Below are 27,540 nucleotides of genomic sequence, written 5' to 3' on the forward strand. Positions count from 1 at the left end.
GTTTCCCTTTAACACTGAGAGGATTTTACTGTGTAGCTGTAGCATTAGTATGCTCGTGGAGTCTTCCCCAGATATTGTGACGGCTATGTCGTACAAAGGAAAATCCCGTTCCATGCTCGCCCCTCTCTCCTGGACATCTTGGACCGTCTCCATCCAGCATTCCTCCTGGCTCCCGAGCCTCCAGCCACCTGCACCAACTTGTAATAAACCCGTCACGAATTGACTGAAAGTTGGGAGGAGAGGGGGAGGGGGGGTTACACAGATGTCCAAATAAAGTGTGAATGAATGATTCATTTTGCCAAGATTAGCGGCAGTCTCCGGCAGCAACTTTCCCATGGCAGAGGAGCTCTGTCGCTTTCATTACTGCCCTGCGGATTGTCATCATAAATTGATTTTCCCTCTGAAAGACAAATTAAATTGCATATGAAATACAACAGGGCGAACAACAAAGTGTCTGTCTCTCCATTTTCTCTCCGACAGTTCTCATTCCCATGCCTCTTTCTTTTCTACTCCCACCCTCCCCCCCTTTTTGTCAATTCCCCATGTCTCACACATCTAAGTGATCCAGAGTGTTCAAACTTAAATTAAGATCTGTGGCTAGATAAACAGTTAAAACCAGTTCCCATAGTTACGGCTCACACAGTGTGGTGATTGCATTATAATCCGACAGTAATCAACTCTAAATGAAACAGGGATGATAAGGGGGCTATTTTGTGTGTATGTGTGTGTGTGCGCGCGCGCGCGTGTGTGTGTGTGTGTGTGTGTGTGTGTGTGTATGAATGTAGCCTATTTCTTTCCTTTGTTCAGCTGAGAATTTTATTACCTTCCAATCAGGTCAGCTCCACAGCAGTCCCTTTCATGACTTTAAGGCCATTGTTTTGGACAAACATGACCATGATGAGAGTAGAATGAGGAAAGATTAAGTAACCAAGACGAGGGTGCCTGGCCGAAGGACCACCTGCACAGCTGTACGGCATGTTTGGTGCCCCTTTGATAGCTGAGGGAAAAAGAAATTGTAGTTGCCAAATTATAATAAAGGCAATTATGAAACTGAAATTGCCTTAACCCTTGAAATTGTGTTAACCCTGTTTCATCAGCCGACCAACATGGACTGTCAAAAAGCCACCCTCATGGGAGTGAAGGAAAGCTCTGGACCGTTCCCACAAACATCATTTCACAGTACCAGCATAGATATTCAAAAGAATTCTGTGCACTAGAGCGTGATGAAACTAGTCAACAGTTATTCATCTGACAGTTTATGACAATATTGTTTATGTCAAATTACTATTATTTGCTGTTATTAGTCACTCTGCTTTTTAGTGGTACATGTTTGAGAAGTAGAATGCGGTTCGCACTGATGAAAGGGCAACTTTGCAGAGTTTTAAACTGAATAATGTTCTGCTGTAAGGAGGGCATGTAAACATCTGACATAACACTTCCCCAATGCATTCTTTCTGTGTAGAGAGCTCGTTTTCAAAGGCACTGCATGGGAAATCCAGACTGGTCAGACTCGCTATAGAGACATTTTATGTTTCAGCAAACCACGGGATTCGTTCAATGTCAACATTTCTTTGTCTTATTGACAAACAGTGTACAAAAAGAAAAACCTTATTCAGCAGTGTCACCACTTACACTCCTCAGGCCCACATCTTTAAGAATACTATCTTCAGATATTGGCATATTCTGACCACGGATCTAGCTCTCCCCCAACATTAAAGATCCACCTCTTTTTGTCTATAAAAGAGGACCTAACCTACAAGACAAATTGGTTAGAGCCAATATTACCAAATCCCAGACAGACCCCTCTGGCTCTCCTAAAGCGCCATTCACACTGAGCACTATAACTATAACTATATCGTTCACCATTGTATCTTTTTATAGTTGGTGTGAACTCTGCCATCCACTTGACTTAGAATGATTTTTAAAACTATATGTTTTATAGTTAACGTTATAGTTATAGTGCTTGGTGTGAATGGCCCAGGGAAATTACCCTTGTGGCAACTGTGCACATCGGATTCACACCCTAGAAAGTTTAGAACCCCTAGGTCTTAATGAGGATTTTGACATGTTGTAACAAATTACAATAGAAATGCTCTACTATGCTATATGATGGCTAATATGGTGATGTCTGCATAGATTTTGTAGCATTTCTCTGTTATATTTGTGCTTTTTGTTTTATATGTACATGTAAATCATTTCAATGTATTGTTTTTTCCTGTCTCAGTATAGACGCTTGTATCTAATGCTGTGAGGACTACAATTCACTTGATGTTGAGTATGGCCTCCAATCTGCTTCTGGTCTCATAAAAAGGCGTTCGCCTACTTCACACAGATACAGGAAGTAAACCGGAGATGGTGAGTCTTGCTATTTTTGTCTTGGAGTACACTACATTTGGGACTACAATTCGCTTGATGTCTATCTAGTCACTGGAAGGTTGGACACGGGTGTCTTGCATTGGCTATCAAGTGATGACATGACACCAAATCCTTATGTACTGCTGCATTAATTTGTCCTTGTATGCCTGAAGAAGGTCACAAGACCGAAAGCTTGAATTAAAACTCAGATATCTGCACAGTGTTTTGAATGTGCCACTGCGGTTTTCTTTCCAGTTTTATAATGTTTCTGAACCAAAGATACATTTCATATTGTAGATGTACCCAATGTTGACTCAAGATGTGGACCATATTGACTCATTGTCAAGTACTGTATGCAATTTCAAAATAGATTATAATTGATTCCCAGCCTATCTGTATGCAAGTCAGAGAGCCCTGAGTAGACATACGCAACCATCGCATCTAACGCTAACGCCTATAGCTCAAAGACCTATGTGACTTTATATCATTATCACAGGCCTCGTCGACTACGTTGTGCACCACTGACAAACTAATGTGGGAATTTGATTATAGGGAGGTTGAACTGTAGATTTGAGACTTGAGACTTGGTCTTCAGTCAGACTTTAATCGTGAAAATTTGGATTTGAGACTTGACTTGGACTTGTTTCGAATTACCTGGACTGGTACCGAAAGACTTAAAAGAAATCTCCTCTCAATAGAACAATATAGGATCCAAGTTAATAATTGATGAAGTTTCCCTTTATAAAAGCTCATGCAAGTCAGCTGTGACATGCAAACTGCAGGACTTATACTAGTAGGAACAAGTGACATTACTGTAGCTGCTTGACTTCCATTTGATCTTCGGAACCATGGTTCAGGCTCCAATGACTAACATCTCTAAATGCTATTAGAGACTGTTTCTCAAAAAGAAAGAAAAAACAGCAGCAGAAGCATAAAACCCATTTTTTAAATGTGCTGAAAGGAGTCTTGTCAATGAGCAATAAGATGGGCTTCCTAATCCCAAACCTGGCCTTAGAGACCCTCTTTCAAGCATCCACATAGATTCTCATGGTCTCAAAGGAGGAGCGACACTGAACAGAGAGGCTTTCCTGTTCATTCTTCCATGTCTTAGACTTGGTGTCTCTGTGGGAAGAATGCAGCTCATCTGAGATGTCTGCAGGTTGTCAGAGAGAGAGAGAGAGAGAGAGGGGAGAGAGAGAGAGAGAGAGAGAGAGAGAGAGAGAGAGAGAGAGAGAGAGAGAGAGAGAGAGAGAGAGAGAGAGAGAGAGAGAGAGAGAGAGAGAGAGAGAGAGAGAGAGAGAGAGAGAGAGTAAGGCGAACCCCGAGGCAGACCCAGGACAAACAAGAGAGGCATCTGTGAACGGAACCCATCGTCAGTCATCCTAAAAAAATTATCCCTTCTGCCCAGTGCCACTAACCAACAAGGACCTGCATGCACAGTGCATAGCCTTTTCACAAAAAGACAATACCCCCTTTCATTCATTACTTGTTAAGCCTAATTTCTGCTCCATCGTATGGCCGAGTTATTTGCGGAAAATGACAGTTTTTCATGATGCATAGTGATTCGTGAAGCAGTGGTACGACGAGGTGTAAATTAGGAGCTGTTAATGTAGACTAAAAGGGGGAAAGGGGGGGGGGGGGGGGGGGTTGAAGCTAAGTAACAAACTCCCAAAAAGCTTGGAGATATTTCTTCTCTAATAAACAACACTAGACAAACAAGTGGACACTTTTCAGACCTTACTGTATAATAGGCATTGTATGGGTACGATGAATGGTGAAGAGCATGCTACTGTAAATACACAGGAAAAGAGCAGTCATTCACTAAAGTGGGGTTACAGCCAAATGAAATATGCTCCCAATTATAGCAATGGGTGTAAGGGGCTAATAAAGTGAGTGTCCCTACAAGACACCACACCCTAATGGATCCCAGCTAATTTGCTTTGACTGATGAATTTCCCACTGCTGTAGTGTGGGGTTGAATAATTATGAAATTTATCACAAGACATTGAGACTCATTAAGGATTCACAAGGTTTCATTAAAGCAGTGTTGTTCAGGAGGCAGCACATGGTGTTCTATTTGTGTCTGTGTGTGTGCGCACGTGTGTATGTGTGTGTGCAGGAGCGCGCGCATGTGTGTGCATGCATGCAGAGAAAGACTGAAATAATGTGTGTACAAGTAATTATCCAGTGATTTAGCAACTGTAGCACTTAGAATGTGATTTAGTACCACTGTTTTTGGCATGTGACTCCTATGTCATGTTTATCTTCATATGCCTGATTTATACTTCATCACATCATGTCGCATTGTGAGCTTGTAGAATGGCTATTTTCAGTGTCCAAATCTGTTGTAAGCCGGAGTATAAGCATATTGTAGCTATTGCCAGTTATCTCACACTGTTATTTAACTTGTGTGTGTGTGTGTGTGTGTGTGCGTGCGTGTGTGTGTGTGTGTGTGTGTGTGTGTGTGTGTGTGTGTGTGTGTGTGTGTGTGTGTGTGTGTGTGTGTGTTGAATTGACCTTGCCATTTATTCATTATCCGTGAAGGTCCTCTTATCAGGAAACGGTGTCTGTACACTTCAAAAACTTATTGCATTTTGTGGCTTTATGTCTCTGAAAATATCTCAGAAAATGAGCACCTCTGAGGAATAGCCTTGACTTACTCCTGCATTGACGGTGGATTATAGTAAACTGCAGTAACGTCCATGTGTAGCGTGTTTCATTTAATTCTATGAGGATCATTTTGTTAGTGTTGTTCAAGTTGTTTTTCAATTCCCAATTCTCCCAAGTAATCCCTGTCATTGCTGACTACTACCGGTTGGTCTTGTGAAGGTTGTAGAGAACCACATGTCTCCTCCGATACATGTGACGTCACCAGTCGCTTTCTTTTCACCTGACAGTGAGGACTTACACTGGGAGGGTGTAAGGTTGAAAGGATGGAGTTCACCCTCCCCACCCGGCCTTGGAGCGTCCAGCCAAGTTTGATGCACCATGGACGAATCAAACCCCAGTTCTCCCAGTGATTCCAGCGGTGGACGTTACCCTTGCGGGACCCAGACACCCCAGGTACATTTTCAAATGCACATTTCCCCCAAAATGCTGCTTGTCTCAGTAATGGTAAAAGATGCTGAACAATGGTGTGGAGTATTACCTTCTTTCAAGACGCTATTGACAGGGAACACACACAGTAAAATCCTGGGTTGATTTAGCTCTGAGACTGTACGAGTGTACCAAAATGGGGTACATTTTTACACTTGAGAGTGAAATCAACACATTTTAATTATTTTTTAGCAGTATGTGTGAATTTCATTCTAGTCAGTTTTAGTTGAGAAGTGATGGTGTTCTACGCTGCCTCTATAGTGCAGCGATTCTCAACCTGTGGGCCGGGTAACACTGGTGGGCCGTGAGGACATTGCAAGTGGGCCCCCGAATAATTGGCAAAATGCTAAGGTTTTAATGATAATATTAATATTTAAAACAAAATAAAATGTTGTGGTATTTTTTCTTTAAAACTTGAGAACCACTGCAATAGTGGACCAATTTGTATACTTTCAGAGTTAAATGAACACTCCAGATTTTACTGTGTGTTATGTCTCTGTTCAATAGAAAATATAAAAGTGCTTAATTTTTCAGACTTTATTTATCCTGACACGCATTTGCCAGTTGTTACGCTCTGTGGAAGGAAGCACCTTAGCTGCATAGGCTTTGCGGAAATCCATTGATATATATGGTGGTGGTGCTTATGGGGAGTTATTGATTTGTATTTAATTAAGCTCACTTATTTGCTTTTGAATGACAAACAATTGATGAGCACGCTCAATAGCTGTGTATAAATGAAGGGAGAAACAGAGGAAGCAGCCAATCCATCCTGAAATGGACTTGTTTCACCGTGTCATGACCCAAACGCCAGCGGAGCTGAAAACGCACAGGAACGAGGGAAGGGGAAGTACAGAGTGTTAATTTAACTCAGAGAGTGTACAAATGGAACCAAATGGGCCAGTCTATTTGGTTCTATGTGTACACTATTGGAGTTACAAGTGGGTAAGGGTCCATTGGGTTTAATTTGTATGCTCTCTGAATTAAATTGAATTAAACTTGTGATTGTATAGAGATCAGGAGACGGAGCAAAACATTCAAGAATGGCTGCTGGATTTTGAATGCATGAATTCAAAGTCATTCCATGTGTTTACTTCAAGGTCCTCTCTAAACAGAGAATATTGTACTATTGCCTCCGCAGGCTGTATTGATCTGTAATGTATTGATTGTGTTCATACAGAGTATTCATCACAGAAATGAATGGGAAAATAAATTGCAAGTCTAGTTATATTTAGCTGTAGGGTTAGGGTTCAAAAAAATAAATAGACAAAAACAAATTGTGATGCAGGAAATTAGGAAACACCATCACGTTGCCGCTGTGTTCATGTGGTCTGAGGTGATTTGACGTGTGTTGAGGTGAAGGAATTGGGGTTGAGGATGGTGGTCATCGGAACCACTTACTCATTTAGAAGATCTCATTTGGAGATGTTTCTGTGGAGCCTCCCATCATGCAGCAGGAGCACAGAGTGGTTCCTCTCTATCACTAGATAATCTGGAGTCTAATCTCCCCTCATCAGTTGGCTCAGCTAACCGAATATCATTCTCTCCAAAAGACAGCACACGCACGTACGCACGCACGCATGCACTCACACACGCAGGCACGCACACACACACACACACACACACACACACACACACACACACACACACACACACACACACACACACATGCAAAAAGGAACATGTTGTTGCACGCACACACACTTTTTGTAGCAATACAGTCAAATATATTCCAGCAAATTGATGGTAGAAATGTGTATATCACATGGCAATGTTGCTGTGATGTGTGTGTATGTGTGTGTGTGTGTGTGTGTGTGTGTGTGTGTGTGTGTGTGTGTGTGTGTGTGTGTGTGTGTGTGTGTGTGTGTGTGTGTGTGTGTGTGTGTGTGTGTGTGTGTGTGTGTGTGTGTGTGTGTGTGTGTGTGTGTTTGTTTGTTGGTTGTTTTTTATTAAAGCTACTGCAGCCTGTGATATATGGCCATCTTGATAGCACAAGACCCCTCTGTGGCAGCTTGCCATGTTAACAGATTATAATGAAGTGTGAATTCCAATCCAAAGTTTACCATCACACGGAATGTCTCTCTCAGAGGCTCTTGTACCGAGCCCCCCCCCCCACAGGACAAGAAACTTCATTATGAAGTAGTCACCCTGTCTTCAGTTCTTAGACAAACCCCTGTGGGGAGTATCAACATCTGACTCTATCTCTCTCTCTCTTGCTCCTGTTTAAACATTGAAACAGCGTTGCACCATATTGTTGTGCCGCTGTTTTCATCTGGTCCACCTCATAATGGGGGCTGCTTAGAAACTGCCACAGGATTGAAAGATCTCAGAGGAGAAAAGAGGGAAGATCAATTTCTGAGGAATGCCCCCCTTCATCTCCATCCCTCTGCCTCCACCCCTATCCCCTTTAAGCCTGATTTATACTTGGTTTTGCGTCGGTGTCTCACACCGAAAATAGCCGATCTACAAGCTCCAATGTGTTGCACTGAAACGTGCTGTGAACTTGTAGATCGGCTATTTTCTGTGTGTGCGACACTCTGGCCGGCTTTAGCTCTCTCTGATCCCCCCCTCCTCCTCCTCACTTCAACTAGCCACGATCATTTTCGCAAAAGAACTGCAGAAAAAGGAACACGCAGACTAATTTCTCTTGCCCAGTTATGAATAGCTCATTAAAATAGGTCTGGAACAAACAAAGCATTTCCTGTGAGGCCTCCTTTTCAAATTCATCTCCTAATTTCGCTCTGTTTTTAATCATTTAGATCAATTAATCATTCCTTGGTGGAAACAACATTCTTTGCCGTCTTCTGTGTTTTTTGTTCAACAGAGTGAGGGGCTTGATGAGAATGTCAAGAGAATGCAGCTCAAACCCAGGTGGGGGGGGGGCTTTGCCAATGGGAAATCAGCTTGATGAAGTGCAATCTCTTTGGAGCAGCAGGAATAATTAAACAATTAAAGTCAAGAATAAGATCATCTTAACACATCTGATGTCTTTCTAATGAAGCTAGGGGCAGCTCATAATAAAACTGTTTTGTCATGTAAAACCCATTCTACCCACTGAATCGCAAATAACTATTGAGGTAACTTTTGGTTCAAAAGTTTTCATTGTCACTGAAAAAGTCACTGGTCTTGATTTTTAAAAATAACCTTTTTGAAGCTGCATCACAGAAGCTTTGTGCTTCAAGGGTTTTATGAAAAAATAAAAAGGGGGGGGGGGGGGGGAAAGATTTTGGGAAAGAGAAGGGAATCTGTTGTATAATATGTTTTTGTCCTGAATATGCCATTATACAGAACATTATTATAGTGGACATATGCCAAGACATATATTGTTCTTAAATATGATATACAGTACATGGTAATTTGTAGAAGAAACGTTACCATGATGTATATTTCATATTAGACCCTAAACTGTAAACTGTAAACTTACAGAAAAATATTTTTGCCTATTTTGAGGAAACTTAAAATAAATTGTCAAAATAATGACGAGGTATGGGATCTCAGCTGCTCAGTCAAACTTGTGCAATGTGCAGATACAAATGCGCTTTCTTGTAATTACTTTTACCGACAGACGATGGCGCCACTACGCAGCTATTCGATATTTTTCCGAGGTTGGAGGAGTAATCCAACAGTACATCATGAAGTTATTGAGTGGCGACGACCAATTCAACTTCTATTATATTTTGGATTCATTGTGATATTCAAATGGCTGGATCATGATATGCCAAAACTACTACCTTAAAACTGTGGTCGTGAAGGAAATAATGCTCTTTCTAGTAGGCTACAGAAGAAGGCGAATAAAAAGAAAACTCTTTAGTGCTCCTATAACGCAGCGGGGGTCTCCTCTGGAATGTGTTGGTCCTTCCTTGTCATCGTTGACACACGTTGCTTACATCTGTGTGTGACACGCGTCTCACAATTTAGTTCCACTTCGCAACGCGAACCATTCAACAGCGGTCCATTCCGGTCCTAATTTATTCTTTCATTATGTATTATTATTATTATTATTTTGTGTGCTTTTTTGCAGCATTTCTTTCCTGTCCTCGTCGGTGTGTCCAAGTCCATCTCGCATTCCTCTGATTGGCTGGATTTGTTATTCCGCTTAAATGGACTGCGTGGAGATTGGCTGCAAAGAGGCTGACGTCCAGCGTTGCCATGTCCGCTTATTATAAGCGACTTTGGGCTTGTTTTTCTGTAAAGTTGCTTGCGGGTTGCGGGTTTTTGGGCTTGTTTCGGGCTTGTTAACGTTCTTTAAACCAGTGGTTTCAAACATTTTCATGGCAAGGACCCCCATATTAAATATATATTTATCCACAAAATACATATGACCCCCCCCCCCCCCCATCTGAAAATATTTGTGTTTCAAATGTTCCAAATTACCTCTTTTTTTTCAAGATTACTTTCTTTAGAAAATAGCAGATCTACATCTTGTAGATCGGCTATTTTCAAATAGCCGTAGCCTAGTAGTCTCTTCTTTTTGGGCTTGTTTTCATAGACCCGTCTTATTACCCGGCTTATTTCTCTCGCAAGATCTGGCAACTCCGCTGACGTCGTCCGCCTAAAAGGGGTTTTTACTGGAGATTTCTTCTCTGTCAGCGACACATGTAGAACAACCAACCAAGCATCCATCCAGACTAGAGCCGATGATCAGCGAACAGAGCAGACAGTCACACTGTGTGCGTTGTTCGTGTGCCGCAGCCTCGTCTCCTCCTGCCGTCCAGCCAGGGCCCGATGATCACTTCTTCTCGATCCGAGGACATTACTACAGCATGCACAGACCTGTCATCATTACGTCTCGTAATGGACTCTTTCCACTCCAGAGGAGAGAAAAGCCCGGCGCACAACAACAAGCAGCAACAGTAAAACGGGACGTTAGATCCGGTGGAAATACTATCTGATAACTCCATTTGCTGCTGTACTTCCTTTGCTGTACTTCCATGGTTTTTCCAGCAGCAGTCAATGCAAGGCAGCTGAAGAAGTCCTGAGGTTTTTCCGCTGTTTGTTCAGACACAGAGGGACTTGAAGATCGTTTTGTCACGACAGAGACTGTGCGTACTAAGAGTTTACGGACTGTAATAATAAAATAAAAAAAAGAATATATATATTCAGCAGCCTGGTTCAAGATTCAACTGATTAACTTCCACAATCAGATTCAGCCATTACACTTAAAAGGGACAAACGAGGTGGGTGTTCATACGTTATTCTCCTTCTACGTTAGATTAGATGTTGCATGATGACAAATAATATAAATATATATTCAGCAGCCTGGTTCAAGATTCAGCTGATTAACTTCCACAATCAGATTAAACCATTACACTTAAAAGGGACAAACGAAGTGGGTGTTCATTATTCTTCTTCTAATCTAACGTTAGATGTTGCATGATGACTCCTTGTAATGCATTCTAATTATAGACAGATTACACTGGAGGGAAGCTATGTATGCGCTGCTTGCTTTTAGTTGGTTCCGACTTGATGGCTTAAAGCTGGCGTTTTTCTTTAAGAAAGAATGCTAGCGGTGATATTTGATAGCCTGTGTTATTCTTGCTACATTATCCCTCCTCCTCCTCGTCTCTATTCATGCTTTTACCCCAACGATAAGACCAGTGTGTGATATATACCACAGACAGGGGCTCACTGGCACTAGATCTCTTATTATAGCCTACTTTTATTTTCCATTAAAACGGAGCGGCCAGCGGACAGGCTCTTTTAGCGTTTGTCCGCCTGATATGTTTTCTATCCGACATCTCGGTGCCCAAATTGCCTGTCCGTGTAATTACTTGAGTTGGCCCATTTAAGTTAAAAGCCTCCCCACTCTCCCTCCCCTCCCCTCCCCTCCGCGAAAAGTCCTCTCCAGCGTTGCCAGATTTTGCGAGAGAAATAAGCAACCAGGTCTAGGAAAACTAGCCCAAAAGAAGCAATTAGGCCCCCCCCCCCCCCAAAAAAAAAATACAAAAACAGAGTGATTTTGGAATATTTTTTAAACATTTGAACAACACAAATCTTGTTCCCTGGCACAACATATTTTTCATATGGGGGGGGGGGGGGGGGGTCTGCGGAGTGTCTGCGTACAAATGCATATTAATCTGGGGTTCCTTGCCATGACAATAAGCAACTAAGCGACTTCACTTTAGAAACGAGCCCAAAAAACCGCAACCAGACAATATTTACAATCAACTTGACAGAAAAATAACCCCAAAGTCGCTTATAATAGGCCGTCATGGCAACACTGGTCCTCTCTCTCTCTGAATGAAACTTGACGATGGTCCCTCTTATTTATCTAGAGGAGTCACTTTCAGGTCGGCTTTTTGATTCATCTCCTTTTAGATTTAATCAGCACTAAGATACGCTATAGCTTGTCCCTAAGAGCCTTCGCTAATGGGGTTACTGAATGCTTTTGTACCCCCCCTCTATGCCTCCCCCCTCCTCCCCTCTCTAATTAGCCTACCTGCCTTTCAACAAAGATTTGGCTTAGCCAGCCATGAAGTCTGCCTGACAAAATTGGGCTAGGATTAGAATAGAAACAGCCTATACCTACATGCATTTGTGGGTGAAACAAATGCCTGCGTTGCATTAATAGATTATAACTAGGCTAGGTGTGGGTAACCCACTACAGGATTACAGCAGGCCTATAGTATATCATGGCTATCTGTCCCATAAAGCCACATGGATATTGCTTTGTGGCTGCAGGATAGATCCTAACATTGTTATTGCAGTTTATTATTAAGGATGCCATGATGTCAAGTTCTGCAACAATCCAACTTTTGGGCAACAACTTTTAATGTAGAGGCCTGGCTACTCTTTTGTGGCTACATTTCAAAATGTTTCTACCTGTCCGGAGTGGAAAGAAGTGAAGCATTATAGTGTGCTAAAGTATTGTGCTATTTAGACATTCTAAAGACGGCTCAACAAAAGGCCATCCTGCTGCATAATTGTTCCTGTGGCCTCTAGTGTTATCAGTTAACAGACATTCATCATGAGACATCCAATCAAGCAACAGCATGAGGATGAGGCTGAGATCAAGGGCAGATTAGTTCACTAAATGACCCGTGGTTCTCTTGTACCAGGACAGCACATGGAACTGGGCTGGCCCCCTAATGAGATCAACTATTGTTGCCGTTGTGGAATCTGCAGTCTGCAGCCACTGAAGAAGAATAAAATATAATGCCACTCGGATGTTTCAGAGCATATGATGAGGCCCGATAGTTTCACGTTGAGGATAGAATGGTTAACAAATACAATAGATTCTACCAGGTTGTGTTAATACAGTATCACTGTCTTCATGTTGGGAATCAGAACACACAGGGTCACGACCCATTGCTGGTCCTGAGCCATTGTGTACCAAACAAAGCCTTAACCACTTAAGCCCTATTCAAAATAAAATAAATGCATAGGCAATCCAAAAGCTCACAACGTGTTGCATGGTGACACGCTGTGAGCTTGTAGATCAGATATTTTTCCAAACACGGGTACACCAGGTTGAACGTGGTTAAACTACTAAGTAGCAGGTCAAACTTTTGGACTGTCACTGTACGATGTGAATTCTGTGGAAAACATGGCTTCTACAGTACAATATTTATTTTCATTCTGTTTTTTAGGGACAATGGTGAATCCCGGAGGCAGCAGCCAGCCACCACCGGTGGGAACAGGTTCTCTCTCCTGGAAGCGGTGTGCAGGCTGTGGGGGCAAAATCGCAGACCGTTTCCTTCTTTACACCATGGACAGTTACTGGCACAGCCGCTGCCTCAAGTGTTCATGCTGCCAGGCCCAGCTGGGCGAAATAGGCACATCGTGCTACACGAAAAGTGGCATGATCCTCTGTAGAAACGACTATATCAGGTAAAGAAATGACCGTCTCTCACTGACTTGTGATATAAAACGTGTATGTGTGTGTGTGTATGTATGTATGTATGTACTGTATGTGTATGTGTGTGTATGTATGTATGTATGTATATATATATATATATATATATATATATATATATATATATATATACACCCTTTTTTCTTCTATAAGAAAAAAGTGTACATGTTCTAATTTCTTTTTTTTATTATTGTTTTTCTTAAGTTGCAACATTTTTTCCTTTTTGTGTTTTTTTATTACAAACAAGAATTTGTCAGAAAATAAATAATACGTTTCTTTCATTAATTCATTCAAAAAAAGTTAGAAATGCAAATATTGCAATTGGCCATAGAGGATGTGAGGTTGAATGTTTTTATTTTATTTTATTGTTATTTTTGCAACATGTATCTCATCATCCGAAGCCGGGCTCATTAAAACGGTCTGGTTGAAGTGTCCCTGGACTCTGCCTAAAAGAGGTCACAGACATGCATGTTGACAGAGCTGAGGAGTTGTTCTGCACACCATCTGCACGTCTGTTTGTCATTCATGGCTAGCTGGAGGAGAGGGCCAGGGTCTTGCACGCTTGTCGTTTGCTCTACCGACATGCTCGGGACACATGAACTCTCTCGGGGGCTCTCGTGGAATTCAAGGGGGTCTCTCTCCTCCTTTTTTTTTGTGTGAGTTTGTGGATCAGAAAGGGAGCATTTAATTAGCGAAAAGGGGCTTTTAAATATTTATGTGAGCGTGTCGGACCTTGAACCAGAGCTGGGTGACGACACTCTCATTCTGATAATGTGGAATAGTCTGAAGTGACAACTTGACCATTCAACAATTTGACCCCTGAGAAGGACAAGCAGCAGCCTTCATCGAGCAGCAAACACAAGCACACTTCACTATGATTATTCTTTGCAACACCGAACTTGTAAACACACAGTCGAATCCTTAGTGCTAACTTAACTCCAAAGAGTGCGGTTCCATTTGTACACATTTTTGGAGATTCATTTACAGTAGATTTGACTGTGCACACACATTTCAGCCTATATTTGCTCTTTCAAATATAGTTCTAGTATTTCCTTTCTTCTTTTAAAACCTGCACTTTGTAGATCTTTAAAAAGATTAACCTGTTTCCCTTACTGTAGTAGATGTTTGTGGGTGTCTGTGCAGCTGCAGTTTTACTTACGTTAACGGCCACCGACTTTGCCAGTGAATGTTTCCACCAGCTGCACTCCAAACAATTCAGGAGGTGAAAATGAACATGGCACACAGTTATTAAACCCTGCACAGATGAGTCGAAATCTAAAGTGTGCCTGTGTGTGGTGCGCTCCCCCCCCCCCACACCCCCACCCCCCGTAGAAAGGCTGAGGAAAGTCAATGGGGTACTTCATTCATAATGGGAATATAACCTAATTAAAATCGGAAGGGGTAAAATGTGGGTACACCTTTTCCACTTGTAAATGAGAGCATGGCGCTCGCTGGAGAGGGAAAGAGCTAGAACACATCTTATATGGAAGCATGAGATGTCTGCGGAGATAAGCAGGGGGGGGGGGGTGGCGGGGGGAGCGGAGGGGGGAATCTGACAGTGAGTCCACACAATTAAATGCTTTAATTATTCTCCCCCTCCATTTCCTTTAGTCCTGATGGGTTTTATCTAATGAGATCTGGTCTCTGGCTTGTATCCGCTCCCAATGACGTGTCCGAAATGAATGAGAGCCACATTGCAAACAAAACATTTAATTAACCAAATTGGCTTTTGAGAGAGAGCAAGAGAGAAAGACGGAGCGAGATGGGGGATTATTGCGAAGGCCAGTTGCCTGTGTGTGTGTGTGTGTGTGTGTGTGTGTGTGTGAGTGTGTTAGTGTTTTTTTTCCTCTCTTTTTTCATCTTAAAGGGCCAGCCTCTTTTTGTTTTTGTGATGGATTACAAAGCCGGCGTTCTACTTTAGAGCATAAATTTGGGAGTTATATATTTCTTTAATGTTTATTAATACGAGCGATATGATAATGCTCAATCCGATTGATCAGGGCGCTTGAGTGGAAACGCATCACATTATGGCTAATGGGATGTTCGCCTGGCCTAGGACGATACCCATCTCTCATCAATCACGCAGGGGATGCACAGATGCCACAAATGCCACAGGACTAGCATGCATCTCTGCACTGCATGGTGCAGCCTCTTCCCTGGCGCTAAGCATATTAACCCTGGTGTTCCTATTTTGGGCAAATTTGCATGACGTTTCAAAATCTTCCAAGGTCTTTCAAAAAACTAAAAAAATTGCACATCTACAGGCTCACAATGCGTTGTGAGCTTGTAGATCAGCTATTTTCACTATTTGTTGTACAACGAAGTATATAGGGTGTTTTAGTTAGGTAGTTAGTGTTTGCTCTCCTGGATGATGTTGTTTTGAAGCTGGAGGTTGGTATTATTTGTTCCGGCTGCTAGTGGAGAGAGAATTAATTTACATGTGGCTGCTGGATTCAGGGAAAATGCTGTCCCCCTTAATTGAATAAGCCTAGGTAATTAAATGGCACTTTTCCAATGGAACGTGTGAGGTAAATCTAATACTTGGTTATTTAATATCACTTTGAAGTCTGCCCACTCAAGCACTATGACAGCACCAGAGAATGTGAACTATTAGGGCAGGGAAGAGAAAAAAAAGGGGATCTCAGAAATTAATTAAATCGCATGCAATTTAGGGGAAACGTTTATCTTGATTTGTCATAACAGAATTAATTCAAGGCCTTCAATTCACTTGGGGCCAGATCTGTTACTCTGAATTAACCAAGTGTAATTTGGCTGATCCCCCCCCACCCCTACCCTCACCACCAACACCACCACAACCTCCCCCCACCCCCCCCCCAACACACACACACACACACACACACACACACACACACACACACACACACACACACACACACACACACACACACACACACACACACTCCACCCTCCTCTCCCACCCTTCCTCTAATGCAGCTCTTGCCATTATGCAAAGCCCCGCTCAGTATCAATATGGCCGAGTGCTTTTAAGGTGCTTTGGCTGCTGATGTAGGGAGGCATTTTTAATGGACTGTGTTGCAGAAATCATTGTTGTGGGGGTAATTTTACCCCGCTCAAAGGCCTTGGTGAATGAGCTCTGCATTTACCAGACAGCCCCTAACAGCAAGCCATGCTATATTTCACCTGGCAAGGCTTTGCCGAAATGAAATCCAATAGTCATCGCCCATAGACAGCAAGGACGGCTCCAAATTTGTTTTTTATTTAATGAAAGACGTCGCTCGTAGTAGTAGTGGGCTATTTCAAAGTCAGATCCCCGGTGTGAGCGGTTGAGGGGGGAACAAATAAATCAACGTGGCGCTCTCTTTACGTTGCTCTTGACAAAGCCATCCTCCCGCGTCTGTAAATGATCTCACAAGGCACAGGCCTGGAAACTACGCGGCTGATTTGGAGTAGGGCGGGGGTGCGTGGGGGGATGAAACCAGATGTGTCACTGCAATTAAAGAGTCCCCTGGCTTTAATTACACTGACCCGAGGTTTCTTCTTCACCCCTGTACAGGAGTTCAATGGAAGACGAGGCCATTAGAGTCCAAGTGCAAACTGATAGCAACTTAATTGAGCACCTGAAGGCTTCAGGCCTTTAAATCAACTCGTATCAGGAGCCGTCCCCTTGTCAAATAATTAACCTGGTATGAGTGGTGCCCAGTGGTAAAGAACGAGGGCTGCGACAGAAATCTCCCGTAGCCTTTTCCTTTGTTGTAAGAAGCCCAGACGTACACACACACACACACACACACACACACACACACACACACACACACACACACACACACACACACACACACACACACACACACACACACACACACACACACACACACACACACACACACGTTGGTATTACTATACCTGTGAGGACATCCAAACTTCAGGATGGACTAAAATTGCTATTTAAAAAAAAGGCATTGTGGCCAATCCTAAAAACCTGAGTTATACTTAGTTGCATGCCAGTGTCAAACATTTATTTCTCTTGTGAGGACCAGGAAAAACGTTTGTTTCTCAAATTCTACTATACTTGTGGGGACATTTAGCCCTCACAAGTATAGTAATACAAGTATATACACACACACACATACACACACAAGGGAAATATAGGAGCTGAACAAATCCCATTTTGTTGCAGTTTGCGTTTACATGGGCGCACGAGAAAAGGAAATTGACAAAAGTTTAAACTTTTGCGTGTCCAAGAACGGATAGACATTAGTGTTTGGAGCGATGCCTTTTGATTTCGTAAGTGCGATTGCTTGTCCCCCCCCCCCCCCCCCCAAACAAACAAACACGGACACAGTAGTCTTTTTAAAACAAAGGCTTTGTGCTCGTCACCGGCGTCGTGTTTGTGCCGGCAAAGGCACAATATTGGCAATGTTGTGACAACAGTCTCCAGTTAATTAGTTTCTGAAATTGAGTTTTGATGGAGGCCTTCCAATCGATGCCAAGACGAAATTTGCTTCTTCCAGGGGCCTTGCCTATTGAAAGCTATTTTAGTGTCCCTTTTACAAAGAACTCCCCCATGCCGTTTTGTCAATATGTTTTAACAATTACGTGCGCGTTAGCGCTTTGGGTACAAGAAGCATTTCATCCCTCTGTCAGTTTCACAGTTTATTATTCGTAGATATTTGCATGCAGCAGCACGGTAAATAGTTCTCCATGAACTCCTTTTGTGAAGTAACGTAGCTGTCCGGCAGAAACCTTGCATCTCCATATTTCATCCTTTTTAGTTTTTTCTTAAATGAATGCCCTATTTTATACTTAATCGTACAACAGTGTCATGCAAAAGTAGCGAGAATGGCAGCGCTACAAGCTAACGTCGTGTTGTGAGCTTGTAGATCTGCAATTTCTTTGTTGAAATTTTCACCTATAATGACATTTCCTAAATAGGGATGCGAGGTTGAAAGTGGTTAAGCCTGTCTGTGGGTTTTATAAATGATAATAACTACAGTGGATGCATTGGAACGCAGGTTCCTGAACCGTTGTTTTTGACATACAAGGTCTTCAGTGCTCTCAGAATGCAAAAAGGCCACTTTCCTAACATTTCGTCGTTGTTGTTGTCTTTTCTTCTTTCTTGCTACTTTTTTTTTAAGCCAAAACATCTTTATCAGATTCACACACACCAATGTTAACCACTCCCCCCTATCCCTTTCTCTTTCCATCCTCCCCCCCAGCCCCCCCTCTCCCGAGCATGTCAGATGCCGTGGTCTTATTTGATTGCTTAGGAAAAGTGCAGTGATAGAGCAAACACCCAGTGAGATATGATGACAAATGGGTCCAGATCCCAGTAAATTACTTTCTGCTCAAATCGAAATTTCATTCAGTTTGCTGCTCACCAAGATGAAGTAATCTAAATTGTGGACTCAGAAGGAAGATAGAAGGGAAGCTGGAGCAAGCATTTCATTATCAAGAGGCAGCGAGAGAGAGGGAGAGAGGGAGAGAGAAGGTTACGGACGAAAGAGATGAGCAGAAGCAAATCTAAAGTGTTGACACCATGATTGAAAAGGTTAACCCATGCACATTATATATCAACCCGAGTAGCTGCGGGTTTCTAATGGAAACGCGGCACTGACAGAGCATTCACAGAGGTCCTAATGGCAAAAGCACTATGTCTCCGCCTCGATGTACAATCAAATCCTCTTAGGCCCTGATTGCTTATGTTCCAGGTTATTATTACGTTGCAAAAAAAGAAAAAAGTGCACCAAAAGTAATGTGCAGTTTGGCGTGCTGTAGCTGTTTGTGGAAGTGCAGTGCAGTGGTGGGTGTTGTTGCTGTGATTTTTGTATATGACTGTGTCAAATCGATCTGCATTCCTCGTTGTGGATTTGTATTTCCATTTAGGTGAAGGACTGAGCTCGTCCTTTGGGCGAGGGACACCAAACTCGCCCAACGTGTGTGGAGTGCGTTTTACGTGACTGAATCCCTTGCAGTTCTATACAATGTTGCTGTAACATTTGCTTTTCTTTTTGTTCATTTCGTAGATTATTCGGTAACAGCGGAGCTTGCAGTGCGTGCGGTCAGTCCATTCCAGCCAGTGAATTGGTGATGAGGGCACAGGGCAACGTGTACCACCTTAAGGTAATGTCCATGATGATGTCCATATAATGTATGGGCTAATTCTCAAACTTGTTAATTTCAATGACCCCCGGTTTGATTGAGTTTAATTTACACTGTAAAATCGCCAGTGCTAATTTAACTCTGAGAGTGTACAATACTTTTTGTACGCTCTCAGAGTTACAGACCCGTAAGGGTCTATTTGTTTCCCAACTATCAATCATTTAACTGGGGTCCCTCTTGGTACTCCATCAATGACCCCTGGGGGTACCCGGCCCCCACGCTGAGAACCAGTGTAAGAACCAGACTTTATACATTGTTGCGGTACACTTTTAGCTCTACAACAAAAGTGAAACATCTTTTTGTCGGGTGACAATGGTCGAAGGAGGCGTGCGACAAAGTATTCATTAGCCTTAAATGTTCAGACTAAGAATGATAAGAATGATCACGATAAGACGACAAGGCACGATAAGGGGGACTGATTAGCATTCATACATGGAAGGCCTTCAAGGTCAAGCATAGTCGATGTGTAAAGCTGGGTCAACAAACCCGGTTTGTTGATTGTTAAGGTTTTCTGAAAAATACATACTATAAATAAAGCTGCATTGAACATGTCAAATAGCTCCAAGGAACAAATTCACACATAATTTACTAGTCAAGTAACATGATCCTTATGAGAACCACATGAAACTATTCTGGGCACTCGAAAATACACACAAACATTTGGCGGAAGTACACAAAAGTTAAGCAAAAATACACAAAACATTCGGCGAAAATAGGAAGACATTTACTATTTACAGAGGGTTTAAGTGGTTAACTGCTTGCCTCTCACTCATTGTGTCTGTATTTCCGTGCACACGCGTGTGCTCGTGCATGCTCTCATGCACATTCGCTCAAAGGTATCGTTACATAACTGGATCGAGTGCTGCTGCCTCATGGTCCGAGGGACCTTGTGTGTTTGTCTGCGTGAGTGTGTGTGTGTGTGTGTGTGTGTATGTGTGAGATAGAGAAGGATAGAATAGATTCTCTTCATTGTGTCTCTCTCTATTCCCCCCCCCCCCCCGCTACAGTGTTTCACGTGTTCCACCTGCCGGAACCGGCTGGTCCCCGGGGACCGGTTCCACTACATCAACGGAAGCCTGTTCTGCGAACACGACAGACCCACAGCTCTCATCAATGGCCACTTGAGTTCACTGCAGACGAACCCCCTACTGCCCGACCAGAAGGTAAGAGCCATCCCTGTTTATCAATGGGAAATGAAACCTCACACTGCTGCCCTGGGGGAGCTAGGGCAGCGATTCCAAACCCCACTGGTGGGCCGTGAGGACATTGCAAGTGAGCCCCCAAATAATTGGCAAGACACTGAGATGTTATTGATGATATGAATATGCTAATACATTCAATCTGGGAACACTTCTGTGTCATTTTAGATTTTAGCTATAACCATTATTTTATACTTTGACTATTTTTTTTTTAATTGTGAAAGTTTGTGCAAATCTTTGAATACATATTTTTTTTAAAGCGACCATTTGTAACTCAAATCTTTGCTTCTGGGGGTCCCTGGAACTAAATATTTTGAGATGGGGGGGAGTCCGCGGCTAAATGCATATCATTCTGCGGGCCCTTGACATGAAAAAGTGTGAGAACCACTGATATAACAACATAGGTTTTTCAGAAAGATTTTTCTGTTAGAATTTAGGAGACATTTGTAGACGCGTTCCCGGATTTAATGGGTTAATATGAAAAAAGATGTATTTTCTTTAATACCTTGAAAGAATGTGTTTTCATTGTGATACCGATTTTTAAAATCTGAATTTAAAGTATGCTACGTCGGTTCCATTGATTGAAGCCGGAGCACAATCGATTGATTGATCCTTAAAATAAACATGCTCTGAAAATGCACGCGGCCCATCCATCTGACCGCCAGCCGTTTGGCCGTCGTGTTAAGTGGTCAGATGGGTGGGCCGCGAACGCTTTCGAGATTTTTCAAGGGGGCCCTGATCCAGAAAAGTTTTGGAACCGCCGATCTAGAGGTATCTCTGCTCGCTTCCTGTCCGCGGCCTCATTTCAAAGGGTCAGACGGCAACTCCCGAAAAAAGGCTAGTCAGTGCAAGGTTATCATCAGTCAACACGAGTAGTTGACAGAGGGAGAGAGGGGGGGGGGGGGTTCTGTTATTTCTCGACGCCCACATTTTTCACTCTGATTATATTGATGACATTGATTTCGTCTTTACTGCGAGGCAAGGAATAGATATTAAATGTTATTGACCGAAGATGAATTTAAATTTTTTTTTTAGACCGGCGATGGATTTTTCCATCATTCTCCGCGCAGTGTGCGGAAGACATGGGCATGGGGTGGTGTGTGGGGGGGGGGCACACAGAATCTGTGAAAGTGATTCAGAGTGCCTTACTCGTGCGTACACAAACACTCTGCTATGAGCACAAGCGTTTTTTTCCTCACGCATTAACCACATTAACCCTGCCATCCATATTTGGGGGAATGTTTGTAATATATAATATTTTTTAAATTGTTTACATTTTAAAAAACAGCTGATCTGCAAGCTAACAAGTTCCAACGTGTCGCCATGCGATGTGCTGTGAACTTGCAGATCAGCTACTTTCGCTATTCGTCATACGACGAAGTATATAGAGCCTAAGTGGTTAGAAGTGTCAAGTTCTCTTGCTCCCTCCAACCAATCACACAGTAGTCGAGCCACGATTATGGCGAGAAACGACAATAACGCCCGCCTCTATTAGCAGCAGCTAGTTTCGTGTTATGTTTTTCTACTTTAAAGGGCGCATTCGTCAACCGTATCAACGTGAGCGTTACCACCTGCTCCGAGTTATTACGCGCGGGGCCGAAAATATGTATCCAAGGCCTGAGGTTCATCACAGACACCCAGCCACAGCTAGTATATCATGCAACATGTCATCACGGCTCACCCTGATTTGATCTGGATGCCTCCGGTGAAAGCAGAAACAGAGGGACTAATCATATATGGAGGATAACTTCATTCTTCAGGATAGCTCCCATTCTGCCAGCAGGGTGATAGAATCATTTCAGCTCTCACAACAAGCAGCTTTATTGATACCTTGTCTGCACACATTGTTTTGTGTGTGTGTGTGTGTGTGTGTGTGTGTGTGTGTGTGTGTGTGTGTGTGTGTGTGTGTGTGTGTGTGTGTGTGTGTGTGTGTGTGTGTGTGTGTGTGTGTGTGTGTGTGTGTGTGTGTGTGTGTGTGTGTGTGTGTGTGTGTGTGTGTGTGTGTGTGTGTGTGTGTGTGTGTGTGTGTGTGTGTGTGTTGGACTGAAGGAGGAATTATATTGTTGGGAGCATGCATTTCACCTTGAGTGGATATGTGAGTGGTGGAGAGGTGGAACTCCATTAAGCCCCCCCACACACACACACTCTCCCTCAAGCCCTCCCTTCCTCCACATTACAGGCCTTTTAAGGGCTTGTCACTTTTACAAATCAGCTCTTAAGAGTGCCTCACATTCAAATTGAAAGCCGTTGCATTATCTAGCTTAATTTTAAATGTCTGTTTAAGTCCTTTACTCCCCGCCGCCCCCCTCCCACAGTGTCTGTTGTACCATGGCTGGTGCAGTAAATATGAGGCCTCATTGTTTATTTATGGACTAACATCAATTGTAGTGAAAACTACTGAATTATTGATGCTAAAATGCAATCTGAATATTGGCCCTGGTGCTTTAATTATAGCGGAGAGGGAATTATTAAATAAACAGAGACACCTCCCTCCCTAGCACAGCGGGTTGAGAGGCCTCGCGTTGTCTCTGTGAAACCAGTAGAATTATGTTCCTGGTGAGGACCTTCATCAGACATAGGTTGCATTTCTTTGAGTTTGTGTAAACAGCAGCTGTGTGCGGATGCATGTATAGTATGAGTGCACCGTACATTGCTAGTAGAATAACTGCCGGTGCTGAGAGGGGCTTTCAAAGTCAATACAACTTACATATCTCCAGCAGTGCAACATAACAAGCAAAGAGAGAGGCGGTGTGAGAGAGAGAGCGAGGGCGAGGGAGGAAGCAATAGAAAGCAGTGTGGAAAGCAAATGAATCGGCCTTTGCCCGTATGGACACGCAGGCTCATCTATTGGCCATCATTTTGATTATGTGCGATTTCACAGTGACACAATTGGTGTCGTCTGTGTGCTCGTCGTGGCACACAGGACATTTGATGCTCATTTATTAAGTAGGCCTCCCCGGCTCTCCCTAATCTCCTTCTTCAGGACAGACAAATTACCTTTCTCATACGGAGCAGCCATGACCCAGGGGAACGAGACCCTCCCAGCGTCAGTCACTTTAATTAGCCCCCAAGTAGGAGTTTGCAATTACTAATAGACTGACGCCCTCCTAGTGGATTGAGGGATGAAGGGAAAAGTAAATTGCCCCTTAGAAATCGTAAAGGAAAGAAAAGCAAAGGGAGAGAAAGGGGAAAAAAAGAGAGATGAAAAAGTTGGCCTGAATGTTGGTGGAAGCGAGACAGATAATTGCCTTTATTCCGCTGCATTTTTACACTTTTCACAGGAACTCGTTGCCTCCTGCGGTGATGTTGGAGCGTTGTTAAAATTATACCAAAGAGAATCACTTCATGCGTGCACCTTTAAAGTTAATGCAAAGGAAATGGGGCAGCAGATGGTTTCCAAAGCCTCACTGATCAATAAATTAAATGAGGGCTTTACTGGATCTGACGAGGAAAGGGGGAATAAAAACCCTGTTGATGGAATCTTCCGCAGCTCGCAGGAATGATGTGGAATATTGTGGAGTGTTTTAGTCGGTGAATGCTTCAGGGAGGAGGGCCCTGCCTCTTCTCTTGTTACTGTCATCTCACCTTTTGTCTCCCTCTCCAGCCCACACTGTCTCACCTTTTGATGTTTTTGTTTTTCCCCACTTTTATCTTCCATCCCTTTAGGTGTGTTAGGCCGGGTGGGGGGAGAGAGAGAGAGAGAGAGAGAGAGCGCCGTGCAGGAAGCAGGATGCGTGCCTTCATTTAAACCCTTAACTCATTGTCACCCGAGACGACGTGGATCAGCACCCCAAGCCTGTTTTTCTTTTTTTTTTTTAGCTGAGCTCCCAGGCTCCTTGTGTCCATCGACCCTGAGTACCCTGAGGAGCACCTCCTCCATCCTACTGTACCTATACTCCGATATTATTTCTGCAGCCCATAAACCCACAGACACTCAGCCTTTCAGTCTTTGGCTTTCCCCAAGGTTATGGGTGGATTCTCGGCGGCCACAAATGCCCCAAACTGGGATACCGAGGACTCTGTGGCCCTGGAATTTAAAAAAAGATTAAATAAATAAATAAAAGACTGGTCAGAGCCGAGCCGCCCGAGGGACTCTTCGGGAAGACAAAATGAGATGCCACGCGGTGGGATGTTCTGGGGTGAAGTGAGGGGAACGAGAGAGGAGAACGAAAAAAAAGAGAGACACAAAGGGTACTCGAACGCAGGGCTTTTGAAATCTGCGTTCGCGCATTTGTTTAAAGACAATTTTGGGGGGAGGGCGGGAGGGAAGTGACCGGGACCTTTAAAAAAAAAAATCTTTTCCTTTTCTATCCTCCATTTCCCTCGAATCAACATGGTGTTTCCACTTTCTATATTTTAAATGTTGTAAAAGGAGGGATGTGTTTTCTTTGGTGGTGTATAATGAAAAGTTGGGGTTTAGAGACAGAGAGAGAAGGGGGGAAAAAATCTGTGGCTTTTTGTGGAAAACAAATCATGAACACTCGCGTTGTATTTGTATAACTACCATGTATGTACAGTATGCATGTAAATGTCGTTGTCAAGGCGTGGCTACAGTACATTCTACCCTCAAAACACAGTCCAGTCTTTACCCCACCCCCCCGAACCCATGGCAAACTAAAGCCTGAGTTATACTTAGCTGTGCGTAGGTGTCACGCACCGGAAATAGGCGATCTACAAGCTCTGCGATGTGCTTGTGAGCTTGTAGATCGGCTATCTTTGGTGCGCGACGCCCACGCACAATGAAGTATAAATCAGCCGTAAAGAAAACATGCTCCTAGTCAGTAATGTAGAGATTTTCACCAACATATAAAATGCTGAATGAAAGATGAATTTATTTGTGATATTTTCCGAGACATTTGCTCCAGTATGGTGTATTTAATTAATAAAAAACAAAATCATCAAGATTTAAAAAATAAGAAGTTTCCGGGTGATTGTTTGACATAATGATCCTAACAGACAGGAGATCATAACTGTGTTACAGTAGGTTTACATATGTTTGTGTAATTATGTGTGTGCTTAATATTGCCATCTCATGCAATTAGATTTTTTCAGCCTTGGTTCTACTTACCAGTGTAAGTACAACAATGCCTTATTTCTACTAATGAAGGATTCCTGAATTATCATGAATGACTTATATAAACAATAATCAGTACAAGAGGGCTCATCAATTGAATGGTCAAGCATTTGTTTTTCATGCGACCTTTTGATACCAGTGTCTGTTTAATATTCCAAATGCGGTGGCGTTGCCTTTCAATTTCCTGCATGGCAATTATCAACGGTCATGACGAGCGTCTAAAAGGAAAAATGGATAAACACGTATCACTCTCTTTCTGTTCAAATGAGCGTTTGCTATTCATCACCATAATGCCTGACAGAAATGGAGGAAAATGTCCCTTTGAAGATTCAATTACTGCAGAGAGGGAGAGAGGTGTCTCTCTTTGGCGGTCACAAATTGAATGGGCTATTTGCAGAACAAATTGGTGTTTGAAGTCTTCGCAAGTCCTAATGGGCCTGAAGGAGGAACCCAGTAACTGTTGATGCTCTTATGTCTGGGTGTCTGACTGTGCTCCTGGCTAGCATGTTGTCACTGAAACCATGTTGCTCTGTAGGATATGATGCAAAACACAACTCATGCCAGATATTACATACAGTAGATCAGTGATTCTCAACCTGTGGGCTGTGAGGATACTGCAAGTGGGCCCCCAAATAATTGGCAAAACACTTAAGATGTTAATGATAATATACAGTAACATTAATGTAAAGGGAATTACACAAATAGCTATTACACAAGCTCACAACACGTTGTTGCACAAGGCGTTGAGAACTTGTGAGCGTGTGGATCTGCTATTTTTTTTAGAAAAAAAAAAATCTCCCATAAAGTAGTTAAATCTTCAATGTCTTTTGATAAGCATGGTTGAGATGCTTATCATACTCTGACAGGTCACACCTTTCCTGGAGTAACGGTAGTTACTGTGAGCCTAACGTCATCTTATCATGATATTAACCATATCATTTTCATTTCTAATCTCATCAGTTATTCAATTGGTACATAATATTCATATGTACGTTACCTGGTCTGTCAGTGCTATCTACACTCTGCTGGAGAACTGCACTGCAAAATCCTGAGGGTTATTTTAACTCTTAATGGAACCAAATGGATGTGCACACTCAGTCAATATACACAACATTTTAACTCTTGAGAATTGAATTAACACTCAGGAGTTTGCAGTGTTGATATGAACTACGGAAGCGTGACAGTAGATGGTCTTTACTGTAAGAAACACAGTTGCACTCAGAGAAAAATCTGGCAAAGCTGAACAAAATGCTGCTTTTGCGGGGGCTGCCCATTAGTCTGACGGCCCATTATTCCGACATCCCAATAGTCTGAAAAATGTTAGGTTAGTGTGAGGTTAGGGGTCTTTACTGTAAGAAACAGTTTCACTCAGAGAAAAATCTTGCAAAGCTGAAGAAAATGCTACCTTTGCTTACCACATGCCACACAACTGAATTTGTGCCCAGCCTTTTAAATGATACCATGAAGATGGTATTTCTATTTCTCTTGGAAAGTTATAGTTTTCACAAATACATCAGAGAAACTATTTAAAAAAAAAACTCTTTTAAATGTTACGACCCCCAACTCCTGTAAATGTGGAATTATGGGGGGACTGTATTGGCAGGGTCAAACTCCACTCTGCTCCAGCATTACAGAATAGAATAGTATTACCGTTTTGTAAAAACTTATGTGCATATTTCCACAATGCACTTACATATATGCATAAAAGTGATATTATCGCACTTAACAGAAAATGGAATGACTGTGGTAATTGCATTTTTATTCATGTGTAATTCATAGGGTGCTTAGCCTCCAAGAACCCATTCAACCTGAAATGGAAATTA

The 27,540-nt window shown here is 42.7% G+C and overlaps 1 protein-coding gene across 2 annotated transcripts; it reads left to right on the forward strand.

Annotated features, from left to right (window-relative positions):
* Nucleotides 1-10,054: 10,054 nt before the first annotated feature.
* Nucleotides 10,055-25,581, forward strand: lmo4b (LIM domain only 4b). 2 transcript variants are annotated; one of them, XM_084066849.1, is made up of 5 exons: nucleotides 10,055-10,625; nucleotides 13,038-13,278; nucleotides 19,309-19,405; nucleotides 20,452-20,607; nucleotides 24,310-25,579. In XM_084066849.1, the coding sequence occupies exons 2-5, from the start codon at nucleotides 13,043-13,045 to the stop codon at nucleotides 24,316-24,318; spliced, it is 498 nt and encodes a 165-aa protein (XP_083922975.1). In that variant the 5' UTR covers nucleotides 10,055-10,625; nucleotides 13,038-13,042; the 3' UTR covers nucleotides 24,319-25,579. The 2 variants fall into 2 exon arrangements, with proteins under 2 accessions (XP_083922975.1, XP_083922976.1); XM_084066850.1 differs by lacking the exon at nucleotides 10,055-10,625 and having other exon boundaries at nucleotides 13,042-13,278; nucleotides 24,310-25,581.
* The last annotated feature ends 1,959 nt before the right edge of the window (nucleotides 25,582-27,540 follow it).

Source organism: Gymnoscopelus microlampas, assembly GCF_963454915.1.
Source record: "Gymnoscopelus microlampas genome assembly, chromosome: 9".
Lineage (NCBI taxonomy): Eukaryota > Metazoa > Chordata > Actinopteri > Myctophiformes > Myctophidae > Gymnoscopelus > Gymnoscopelus microlampas.